General features: G+C 41.6%; 1 protein-coding gene across 1 annotated transcript in view; it reads right to left on the bottom strand.

Annotated features, from left to right (window-relative positions):
* Positions 1–8,778: 8,778 nt before the first annotated feature.
* ABCG1 (ATP-binding cassette, sub-family G (WHITE), member 1) overlaps positions 8,779–13,324 on the bottom strand; it is a 55,345-nt gene continuing 50,799 nt past the window's right edge. Inside the window, exon 14 of the mRNA XM_009327988.1 lies at positions 8,779–12,474. Within this exon, the coding sequence (XP_009326263.1) occupies positions 12,246–12,474 (229 nt within the window). The 3' untranslated portion in view covers positions 8,779–12,245. The remainder of the gene's footprint in view (positions 12,475–13,324) is intronic.

Here is a 13,324-nt window from a genome sequence, read left to right as displayed (position 1 = left end):
TCAGATGCTATCAGAGGATGCTGTTTTGTTCAAGTGTTTGCAGTCATTTGGTGCTACTTCCCCTGCTAGTGAATGGTAAAATTTCTGTGTGCCTATCAGAGGTGAGCAGGGCAAGAAAACAAAGTACTTTTCTGTTAGAGACGAGCGTATCTATTCATTCAGCTATAATAACTTCTTGTGCTTTGTGAGCACCTTTTGTATATCCATTGTGGTACCCAGAAATTCCCCTCAGAGAAGACACTAGACAAAGACAGGCTCTTTCAGGGTCTTGCTCCCATCTGTCTCCGAGTTAAGTCTCCCAGACTTCCCTCAACATGCGCTTCCACCTCCGAGCATAACAAAAGGTTGTTCTGGAAATCAGAAGTTTTGAGGGTTTTAATACTGAAATACCACAATTGAAATGTAACTCTGGAAGTCTTGAACCAAAGCATTTCACTGCAGCTGAGCCAAACACCTTTATTGCTGAATTTGTTACAGAAACTCTAGGAAATTCCCAGGGTTCAAAGCCCCTGAGTTAGTTGCGCCTGACTAAACACAGGAGTGGACTGACGGTTGTTTGAAAGCAGGTTATCATCAGTTTGATGATTTTGGTCTGTGGTGTTTCCAGGAAGCTTCATGAAAGGCAAATTTGGTAAGTAAAACCCAGCCCAGACACATGCTCCTTCCTGCCACAAAGTTGGATTTCCCCTGCTTGTTACCCTTTTTCAGACTTGGCGTTACGCCTCACCCAAGGGATGCTTCACCAAGACTTAGGATATGGGTTTCAACAAACAGAAGGAGCAAAATCAAAAGCTTTAATGTAGCTTTTGTTTCTTCTCTATCTACTTTGGGGCTACTTTCTGATTCTTACACAGGAGAAAGACAAAAAGCACCTGTAAGACTCTTGATAAAGCCATGAAATCTACTTAATATCTGACTCTACAGATGCCAGTGGGGATGAGCAAAGAGGTCCTAGGAACAGATGGAGCTTTGTTCGACCTGCCCAGCAGAGCAGATGAACTGGCAGTGGGACAAGAGAATGACTATGTGCTAGAAAGAAGTGGGGGGAAATAGTGCAACTCTGAGGGGTGTTTTTGCAGTCAGAGGCTGACAATGGATCAGCTTCATGTTCTGATAATACTTTCCGTCTGTGGAAGAGATCAAGCATTGACTTCCTTCTCAGGCTTCCTATGTGTGTGTGGGCACAGGCACAAAACTGAAATGTCAGGTATCCAGCAATGCCATTGCACAAAGTTAGCATTGCATAAAAAATTCAGAGGTTGAAAAGATCTTCAAGGCACAGAGAAAAATAAAAGAAACCAAATGCGGTTATGAAATTTAAAATGAAGTAAGAAATTGATGCAGGTAGTGCCAATTTGACTAATCCAACCCTTGACAGCTTTTCTGCCCTCAATAGAGCTTGCAACATACACCTCCCCGCCAAGCCCTTTATTACGGCTCTCCCAAGGTAAGATGTCCGTGCTAGCGACTGACAGCACAACGGCTGCTCATTGCTCACCTGGGCACTGCACAGATCCTGGTATCCTCCCACGCTGAAAGAAGCGATCATTCTTACCGTAGCAGCTTCCCTGGCTTCCAATGCCTTTCAACCTGCATTACAAAGCAGGTTTTAAATGGATGGCTTTATTTTCAAACGCTCTTTATTTTATGAAACCATTTGGAGTACACCGTGGATGGTAATTGCATGTGAGGTCTATTAATTTTTGCAGCGTTGCTAATGAGAAGTTTATGGTTGGCTTATTTCATAGCATTAACTGTAATATAAAACACTTAAAGTAATCTGCATTGCCACTCAGGCTACGAAGGACTCCTGTTCCTCCTCTTCCCTTCCTGCTCTATGGACAGTTGGCAAGGGGAGGCATCTAGTTTTTGGGACTGTAATTCCTTCAATCTAGTATTATTTGCAGGCCCATAAAACGTAGCATAAAGTATTATTTCTGTTATCATTAGAAGATTGTCTTGCCGTTAGTTTTGAAAATGCAATCCTATTGCGTCCTTAGGGTAATTTATCCTTTAAGCATCACTGCTCACGTTATCTAGGACTGGACACTTAACTAACTTGTGAAAGTTATGTCTGCTGTCCCTGAACTGTGGGGACCAATGCAGGTAGTTTTGTTGCTGTGGTGGTCAGGAGGGGTGGCACAAGGACAGCGATGTTGTCTAGGCTTGACCTTAAGTCCAATACAGGAACAAACAGCTTCAGAGCATGAAAAGCCACCCAGCCAAACAGAGTATATGGCAAAGTAAGGGATACCTACACTGAAACCCTTCTTCTGACACTGCTGTTCCTGGGCCCTTACACAGGTCGAGTTTTCTGCCCGAGTTTCCCTGCCAGTGCAACAGGAAGCAGCAGTCCCAATGCCTCATGGAGCGTATTTTGGGAGACTGCTCAGAATGGCAGAAACAGTAAGTGTGTCATTTCTTGGACAATGTGGAACTTCAGGAGAAACATGAGACAAAAAATACTGGCTTTTTAAACTAGCTGAAGAGACCTTTCATGATGACAGAAATGCACAGAAGGCCGCAGAGGAACATAGCACGAGTGATGTGGCTGAACGAGGGAGAATGGTGTTTTGTGAAATGTGGAATGGACAGGTGTGACTGGCAGAAAAAAACATCGATTCTCTTTAGCTGGGAACAAGGGAGGAGGAAATCTATACATTCCAGAGCGCCAAGCAGAAGGTAAAGAGGGAATGATACTTTATGGCCTCCTGCAATGCAAAAGCATGGGGAACATCTGCCGGCACTTGCAGGTAGCACGGTCAAGATGAACAGCAGGTAAGCCTGTGGAAAAAAAATCCATCAAAGGCAAGAAAAGACAAAGATAATCCCGCTGGCTCAGGAAGTCCCCGAATTGTGTATGGTTTGTCACAATGCTTGCCCTGTTCTTGCACTCTTCCCTGTGCAAGTGCCATTGTTCACTGTCAATGTTGTGGTTTAACCCCGGTTGGCAACTAAGTAGCACCCAGCTGCTTGTTCACCCTCCCACCCCTGGTAGGATGGGGGAGAGGATCGTTTAATAGGACAGAAAAGGAAGGGAAAATAATAACAACAATAATAATAAAAAATATACAAAGCAAGTGATGCACAATGCAATTGCTCACCACCCGCCGACCGATGCCCAGCCAGTCCCCGAGCAGCGGCCCCCCCGGCCAGCTTCCCCCAGTTTATGTACTGAGCATGACGTCACACGGTATGGAATGTCCCTGGGGCCAGTTTGGGTCAGCTGTCCTGGCTGTGCCCCCTCCCGGCTTCTTGTGCACCTCCAGCCTTCTCAGTCGGCAGAGCATGGGAAGCTGGAAAGTCCTTGCCTAGTGTAAGCACTGCTCAGCAACAACTAAAACATGGGTGTGTTATCAACATTGTTCTCCTCCTAAATCCAAAAGACACTATGCCAGCTACTAGGAGGAAAATTAACTCTCTCCCAGCCAAAACAAGGACAGTCAGCTACCGGGCAATACAGACCTTTGCTCTGAGGCAATGTGACTGCACTTATGTTTTCAAGAATTTTTACTGGATATTTCTGTAACCTACCTGTATTGGGAGTTACCTGAAACCACCACAATGTACTTGTGAAACACGCAATTCTATGTCCTTGCTGGCTGCCAGAACCTAGGAGCAGGCAGTGAAAACGTATCACTACCAACGCACCTGCCACTTCCCTTTGAGAGAGAACAGGGAGAAAGGCATCTGTCTGAAAATAATAACACTTTATTTGATTTTTTTTTGTTACATTATCATAAATGTTCTCTATTCTCAGAAAACAAAGCCCTAGCTTGGAAAATAATGCACGTACAAATCTCTTCTTATGGGTATTGAGTATACAGAAATATACAAAGATTTCTCTATTATTGTAATATATCATCAGAATGCCCCACATCCCACATTTTTACTCAGGTCCACTGTACCGGTAAGCGTAAACTACAAAGGTAACAAGCAACCTGAAAAAGACATGGTTTATATAATATAATTATATATATGTATATATATATCTACAACAGTGCAAATGTATCACAGCGTGCAGGCAGCAAGTCTCTAGAGAAGCATAATAAAACTGATTCATAGTAATGCAAATGCATTACAGAAACAAGAGACAACAATGACATATTAGATACACAGAATATGCACACTTTAGCACGCCGATTTAAAATGATACCTTGCATTGACTCTTGCTTTAAAAACAAAAGAACAAATGTTAAATAATTCAATAACAGATTCAAGGGCAGTATCTCACAATAAGGTCAACTGAATCAGATAAGGTATTTCACAAATCTTTACTGACATAGGTAAAGGCTTGGCTACACTGCAGGACTTGTTTGTCTTCTTTTTAGATGTACCAGTGTAATCTTTTCCTTAAATTTCATTTACTTTTACTGTAATTTAAGAGCATTTTTTCCGTATTTTTAAAAATTGTTTAACAACTAATTCACATTTGTAAAGGTTGGTACAATTATCATTGAGGCCAGGAAAGCTGGTTTTTGAAAGTAATAGAAAGGAGCTTGTGTAATGATTTGTGCTACTAAAATAAGATACAATGGGGCCAGAAAAAAAGACATCACAGATGCCACTGAAGTAAAAAACCCTGTCAACCTTACAAGTAAAGACTTCCATGTTGCCTTGCGATCTGCTTAAAAAGACATTTTAGATTTTTTTCTTCCTGAAAGAGTAAAGCACACCCACAGATCCAGCACATTAGGTATTCGGTAGCTCAAAGAAGTCTAGAAGTAATCCATTCACCTCTACCTACCTCTCACTGTTCCCAAGCAGCTCATTTTTACACCCCACGTGGACAGCAACCACAGATATCTAGCAATAAGCACACAAGGAATTGGTAAGCATGGGCTGAGCTGCATGGAGGCCCCCAGAAAGAAAATGGGTTGACAAAATCTTGATGTATCTTGAAGGCATAAACAATGCAGAGAATGCAGGCTGGCAGGCTGAGCCATGGGCATTCCTTGTGCCAAAGCATACGTACTTTGACTGGTCACCCTTTGTTTTACAGTGCTGGCAATGGGCCTCAACAGAAAACTAAATCTTTTAAAGGAAGGTTCTACAGTTGACAACTGCATAAAGTTATGGTTCATTACACGATGTCAAAATAATAAAAACACTGAAGCTAGATTTCGTGCTCTACAGTACCATTACTCCTTCACAAACTCTACATGAAATGTGTACAGAAACAGAAATACGCTAACATACGCACGGAATTAAAAGGAAACTTGTTACGCCTGCAGGCTCAACCTGCAACTTTTGGACATATAATATGCAGAATGATATCCGGGGTTATAAAAACCACTCAGTGGGATACATTACAACAATCTCTTTATGTATTACGAAAACAGGTATTTAAGAACAGGACAGTAGGAGTTGATCCCTGAAAATGCTACTGCCCCTGTCCACGAATAGCAGAGCTCATGATTAACTTCAGTGTCACTCAGCAGTTAATTTATGCACTCACTAGTGCTGTGTGGCAGGATTAATAGGGCCCGTGTCACGGGCACAGCAATGATCAGCCTGTCACAAACTGCTACAGAGGACATGACACGATGTCATTTTCTGCCTACTTCTAGTTCCCAACGGCTTTTCAAAATGCCTTTGTTATTATCAAACTTTATAAATGGCTTTCCATACAGAACTAAAGGAAAGAAATTCCTCAGCAATTGCACCCTATCGACCTGTTCTGGTAGGAAAATGGATATACACGAGAAGATCATTTTCTCAAAGAAAAAAGAACAACACGTGGGGCAGTATCTCTGCAGCTACCACTGAGATGTCCTCTGCAGAAATACAGACCGATTATCTACCACAGTCAATGTGCTCCGGAGGAGCCTAAGGCTAGCTACTGCCAAAATCAACCTCAATGCTTTCTAATATTCCTGCTTTTGGCAGGGATCTTTGCTGCCCATGTGAATGTTAAAGGGAACAACAATCCTAACACTCAGAGTTCAGGGCAAAGTCCAGACCTTTTCTAACTTACAGTAGGGCTACAGAAACAAGGTAACTTAAAACACCGCATCTACTTGTTAAGTGTGCTATGGCACCCACAATGCAAGACCAGTTTTAACAAGTTTCCATTTTAGCAAGGAATTGCTTGAACTTCCAGCTCCAAAGGTCTGAGCTCCAAAGCTCTAAGCGCCAAAGCTTTAAGCTCTAAAGTTTCAATGTACAGGGGCTCGTCTCCTCTAACTTGACGTGTCCAGAGCAGGTAGGCAGAGGATCTAAGGTACCTTCCTCAGCTCCCTTGATCCTCAGTGCAAGAGTTATGTACCTCCCTGAGGGCAAACCATACTTTTTTGTCACATTACCTAATTCCAAATCTTCTGCCAGTGCCCAAAACACATGCCTAAGAAAGACCACAAAGGAGATGCTAAGTTCAGTGTGAAGAATTGCCTCTGTAGCTGCCTGTCTAGTCCCCATTAACTAGAGAAGGAGCTTGGGAAACCAGAAGAAATGCATAAACTACCGCGCAGTTAAGTCCAGGAAGCTGAATTACACTGCTAACATTTCAATTTATCCACTTCAGGGCTGTTGCAAAAACTGGAGCCACATTGGCAAAATGAGGATGATCCAGTCCTGCTCCAGCTGACATTGCTCTGAACCCCCCTGGGAACAGGCATGACTTCAAACGTGGCAACTGCTATAATACAACTCACCGCATGGGCCAGAATTCAAGCCATTAGGAAAAATACTTCAGGGAACTATGGAAGTACCTCAGGTCCATTTGTCCTGGAGATGGCCATTTCCTTCCTTTTATTACAAAGAAAAGTAGACGATTAACTTAGACTGGGCCTCTCGTTTTTAGACAGCTATGGTTCTGTGAGATAAACCGTGTCCAAAAACACTATCCAGTTGATGAAAATGAGAAAGAATTGAATTTCATTGGCCGAATCACGGTATCCATAGTTAAAAGCAGCATGCATGCAATCTCCTCTTACTCCACACCCGGATCCTAACAAGTAGACCAATGCTGCAGCTGGCCACCTGCACCCAGAGCTCTGCCCATGCGTTCAGAAGGAAGCTCTGCCTCGCTGCTACTCCTGCAGCTGATGTCCTTTTCAACCATGTTCTTACTAACTCACAAAGCTTGGCCCAAAACAAACACAGGTCAAGAGAACTGTTCTGTTTGGGAAAGCATTTGAGTTTGTGCTTACATCCCACTCAACCCAAGACAGCTGATGCACTTCAAAATCCTCTGTGAATGAGGATACACCAGAGTAGAGCCAGTGCCAGACTGGGACAGAAAATGCTGCGCTCAACCCTGGTGAAGAAGACTCCAAGCCAGCTTCTGCTGCACTAAGATCAAGGAGCATCAGAGCAGATCCCACAGGTATCAAAAACTCCCCACAGAACTAACTTGACCCCAATGAAGGAGCTGATAACCAACCCTGCAGTGCTGGGGGGCTCTCCTGCATTATGCAGGACAAACATGTGTGACCCTCTCTCCCACACAGCCACCAAATGAGACTGGACCTGAAGCTCAGTGAGCGAAGGCAACGTGGAAGAAGGTGCATTAGGCTGCAGAAAGAGGTACGCGTGCCGTTTGCACCCTCCTCACACACATTTTCTGAGGAGCTCTGTTTGGAAACAGCATCATTGCACCTCAGGTCTCTCCCTCTGCCCTTTGTTATCGTTCCTGAATATGATCATCACAGACCAGACGACAAAAGAATAAAATCATATTCCAGTAAGAGTTAACACTGAAAAATAATTAATTAAGGTCCCTTCCTGCTTAGTTTGGGAAGCAAAAATAAATGCTGACATTGTTCGTATGTAAAGCAGTCCTGGATTGGCATTTCTAGTACAGAAAGAAGAAAAATAGAAAGTTCCTTTTTCCTTACCGAAACTATGCAGATAACAAAAGCAATTATGCAAAGCAACAGTAAATACAGAAAAATACACTCATCTCCACACTTGATTTTCATTCTCCTCTTCCCCTCAAAAGAAGTATTTCGTGATTCGCAAAGATTAATTCAAGATCACTGTAAAGCTGTAATCTCCTAGAGACTAACCCAACGCAAATGGATTTTTCAGTATAGTCTCTGAGTCTGTTTAGACAGCCAACATCTCAGCCTTCCTGTGCAATACAGCCCTCACCCAGCAAAGCACTTAAGCCTGGACTTTATTTTAAAGACATTAGTTGTTCTTTTGATTCACATGAGACAATGGAGATGTGAGAAGTTATTAAGACACTTAAGTACTTTGTTGGAACAGGGCTTCATTAGAGTCGAAAACATCCATCTAGTGTTGAGTAAATAGGACAGACAGGACCTCCTCTGTGAGGATCACTGGGGTGGTACAGGTCAGTAGGTACCACGCTGCTTTCTAGAAACAGATGTTTAATGAAACATTCACTTCTGTTGACAACATAGACTTTGACACAAAAGAGTAGATCAAAATGCCATTCATCGGATACATCCAGTACTTGGACTCAAGGGTTCATTATCTCCCACTTTACATAACCAGCTCTCCCTATTATGTGTATATATATTCCTTTCCTTTAATGGAAAAAAGGTAACTTGGGCTCCAAATATTAAGGAGTGGACAGGATTTCAGCACCAGATATTCTTCTGTTACCCCCTTTGATCCATAAAGATTCAATTTTCTCAATTTCTTATGTGAGTAGAATCTGCTTTCCAAATCTTTTATTTAGTTGTAAATAATAATGTTTTAAGTTCTTTTTAAAAATTTTTAGGGTTTTTCAGATTATATGCAAGTTTCCACAAAGAAAAACAACAAAAAAACATTTGAAGCACATAAAAGTCTTAACTGATGCACACAGTAACCAAAGCGACATGCACAAAGGAAGTCCAAATAAAACAAGATGGCCAGCAGAACACAAAAGTCTCCCTGCAGTCCCAACAGAAATCATACATTCAGTCTTCAACAGACCTTTAAAAAACCTTTAGCCTCTTACGCAACTTTTAGCCAGATTGTGACTGGTTGGAATGGTAACAATGGCATTGATTTCAAGCAGTTTATGGCTATTTATATATGGCTATATAAATTGAGGATGTGAAGTCTTTAGAATCTTGCTGGCCTCATTATTCTTCCGCATGAAGCCTCCAGAACTTCACAATGTGCTTGCTTCACACTACAGCACATGCATGCTCAGCCCATTAACCTGAGAATGCATTTTATACCAGCCTGTTAGAATTTATTTCCACATAAATAGAAAAAAGCCAAGTTGAGACTATGTTAAAAATCTTTGCGGTATATGAAAACATAATTGGGATGTCATACTCCTGTCACACAGTAGTGGCAAAAGAGATATCATTAGTTAATTTTGGAGCTAAGGAGGGAAAGAATGATTATCTCATTTATGTGTAGCACTGACTTGCAACAGAATTAATTTCTTTCTTTACTGGGATACTACAGTCTGAAAGTGTTCCTTAGAATAGTAACTTTCAGCTAAATGCTGCCAGCAGATGGCTGGGAAAAAGCATATCTAACAAAAAAAGGAGCGACAAAAAATATTCCAGAGCATGCATTTTTTTAGGAACACCTGTGGAGGACCAGACTTTTGGCTACCATAATACCATACAAAGGTACAGTACAGGAGGACATGTTGCAGACTAAAGAGGTAAAATAAGAAAGTCTACAAACAGAGGAATAGGCACAGATAACAAGACAGTATCCAAGGAACTCAGACTGCTAAACTGGTCTAAACGGGAGAAGACAGCATTGTCATCGTGTAAGTTAACAGTGTTGAAATGTCAGCAAAGTTACTTCATTTTGTAAATTGCAAGTGATTTTCAACGTGGTATTTGGTAAATGGTGTTGGTAAACACAAAACATGAACCCTGAAGGTATTTAATGCCATGGATGTCACACTCATACTCAGCTAGCCTACAGCTGGACCAGCAGTGTGCAACAAAAGAGTAATTTGGCAAAGGTGGTCTTTTGTCTGCTTGCAAAGAGCATTTGGACTGCCTGTAATATTCACAAATATTTTGAGAGTCTTGAAAGAATAAAGGCACGTTGTGCCAAGGGATTTCAGCTTGTGACTTATTTAAAAACTGTACACAGTTACGAGCATTATTTAGAACAGCCCAAATTCTTAATTTCTCATATCTGACAGCCATATAGGCCCATACATGCTTGTGGTTATGCCTGGAGAAGCTGCAGAACTGTATAAAAGCTCTACTGGCTCCAGGACATTTTGTGAAAAACCAGCAACAAAACCATGCAAAGAGGTTGTGTAAGGATTTTTTTTTTTTCCCTTCTACAGTAAAGATTGACCTTGCTTTCACAGGTCAATCTTATTTTCAGGGAAAGTTCAGCTAACCTTCCTAAACATGTGACTTAAAAGTTTTCCAGAACACAGTCTTAATTCAAGCATCCTGAGTTTAACAGATAGATGTGGTCTATGTCTGTATTGGTAAATTAAACAGAGCCTGGGCACGGGCCAGGAAAACTGAGAAGCAACTGCCTTCAGTTCTAAATGGCAGAGCTGCAGCCCAGCACAGCCAGAGCTTTTCCAGACAATGTTTGGGCTCTGTTTAGAAGTTATACAGGACAGGGACCATTCCTATTAGTCCCAGTTGTCTGAGGACTAACAGAGCTGGCCCTGGCACTATTTAGTTTACTAGTATAGACGTAGCCATGGAGTCCTTGAAAACAGCCTGTGAATTGTGACTGCTGGTGACCAGCAGATGCACAAGGTCTCTCTTCGTCTACTCTGTCATGAGCTGCTGAGCTCCTGAATGGTTTGCTGACATGGAGCTGCTTCCAATCTACAAGACTTCAGCATCCTGATAGGAATACTACATTCATAGAATCTGTAGGTCTGACTCGGAGGTCTGTGACGCTAAGGTAAATGCACAGTAATGGCAGAAGGTAGTGGAATTTGCAGAAGGTCACCAAGGTGTCCAACACGAGCATGGGCCCCACAATTTCATTTTGGGTTGAAAATCCAAACCCATGAAAATCAGTAACAAAATTCACATCAACTTGGAACCAGAATTCCCCCTGCCAAGTTTACAAAGGTGAGATATGCAAAACAAATGCATGCTTCTTTTAACCGTTTCATTGGTGTTTAGATCAATTAGCTATTAATTCCCATGTTGCACACGTAGACTTCGGGATGAGAACAAAACTGCTTGGCATAATTAGACCTGCAGTATTACAACATCATTTGTATATTTTGAGGCGTGTCCTACAAGTAGTATGTTGCAGATATAATGAACACTGCCACATGAGGCAGTCACAAGTGTTTTAGCACAATACCCCAAGCTTTGAGCTGTGGCTAGCTCTTGCACTCCATCAGGCTTTAACAATCGCTCAGGCTTTAGGGATAGATTCTGCTTTCACAATTTAAGAAAAAATGAGCCTTGGAGTGCTTTGATTTTTTCATTCGCAGGAGGTAGATCAAACAGATAATGAGCAGAGTTAGTATTTTAAATATCACAAATATTGAGGATTTAAAAGACACTGCAAAAGAACATTTTTTCAATCATTCAGCAACAGCTTGAACATGTCTGAATGCCTGTGCTATCTGTTGTTGCTTCCAAATATGGACTACAGGTTGAGTGCAGACTCAGAATTTGCCTTTTCCTCCTATCATTACAATTTTCAGATATGAGACCAGCTCGACAAGTAAAGCACCAGAATTCTAAATTTAGACAGAAACAAAAATAATGACTTGAATCACTTTAGGTTTGTTTTAAAAAAGTATCCATATTAAAAAGATCTCTTTAACTTATTAATTAATACATCTACAGACTTTTGGCCAGAAGGGGTAATTCTGTGGAAAAGAATTGCAAAATAATACATAGAAAACTGCAAAGATGAAACTCTGAATCTAAAAAGATGAGAGAATCCTATTTTCTTTGCATTCCCCATTTTGCACCTCATTACCTTGTCACCTATAGATGACATTATACTATTCTGGCTACAAGGACTAGTATTACCTTACCACGAAATTGTTTTTCATAAGGAAAGTTCCTGCAGCCAGGTTTTTTATTACAGTTACACTGCCTCAGTATTGATATTCTCTGGTGTAAAACTCCCTTCTATTTTTTCTTCCTAGTTAAAGCTAGAAAGTGTAATGAAAGCATGACCCAACCCACCTGGACTGATTGGCTTAACACTATATGTCCACTATCCCATTGTGGTTCTCTATGGGCTAGGTCGTAACAGCATCTAGCTGGGCACAGGAGACTGGCCTGCCACAGTGAGACAATGTCAAGTGCCCTCTATAGCATGTCTAAAGATCTTCCTACTGCATTGTTTTAGCTGTTTTTCCTTTACCTCTCTGCACGGATTTTGTATCTGAGAACAAAATAGGCAATTAGGCGCAGAGAGAAGAAGAAAATTCCAAGAACAATGAAGTCCAGGTAAAGTTTGGCATTTTCTACATCCAGTTCTCTCAGAATGGCCTCTGATTTTTGAAAATGGCAAGTATCATCTTTGTCACAATGCAGATCTTCTCGATCCAGTCCATAGATGGAGAGAATAACTCCTTCGAACCCGTATCTGGAAAGAAGAAGGGTGGATTAGAAGGAAAAGTCCTGATGATCTGTTTAGAACTACTCCACCAGCGATACAATCCCTATGAGAGCTCAGCTGGAAGCACCGAGGGGTTCAATATCATTCTGACACACATGTCTCGGGGCAAGTTCTATCCCTGTTACAATCAAGCAAATGACATGTCACTGGCATTTTACGTAAGATTGAACAACGACAGAAGTTTTGTCTTCAACTGCTTCCAGATAGTGTATAGTGCAATTTCTCCAAAGAAAAATGTTAAAATACAAAGCAGATTAATTTCATATTCAGAAATTCCCCTTTTAAAAGTAACATCGTTAATTCCATTTTTTGAAACTAAGCAACGGGGATACACTTATGATTTGAAGTCAGAAATATATTAAAACTGGCATAAATGTAGAACATCCCTTCTCTTTCCTTCCATGTGCTATAGTTTCACTGGCAACGCACAATCTCCCCCGGCACTGGGTGCACTTAGGATTTGACTTTGTGAGCAGATACGCCATCGTGGATCCCATGCATACAATAGCGCCCTCCGGCTTCAGGAGACTCCACGCGGGCTAAACAATGCCTTAAGGCCTCATCTTGAATTCAGCTACTAATTCAGGGGGTGCGATCTCTTAATCTTTGGTAGGTCTCTGTGTAAGACCTCACTTGCCAAATGAGAGGATATTTTAGCTTGGGTTTTCTCCGTAATAGTGCAGCTTGGGCAGGGCGGGGAAAAGGGGGATGGGAAAATTCACCTCACCTAATTTCAGCAATAAACATTTAAGTGTCTAGTCTAAACTATCCCTTCATGCCAGTCTTCAGAGGTTTCCTGATGGCAATCAACCCATCT

This window comes from Pygoscelis adeliae, unplaced genomic scaffold, assembly GCF_000699105.1.
Source record: "Pygoscelis adeliae isolate BGI_AS28 unplaced genomic scaffold, ASM69910v1 Scaffold154, whole genome shotgun sequence".
Classification (NCBI taxonomy): domain Eukaryota; kingdom Metazoa; phylum Chordata; class Aves; order Sphenisciformes; family Spheniscidae; genus Pygoscelis; species Pygoscelis adeliae.
The sequence above is the reverse complement of the archived record's forward strand: the minus strand, read 5'-3'. Positions and strand labels throughout refer to the sequence as shown.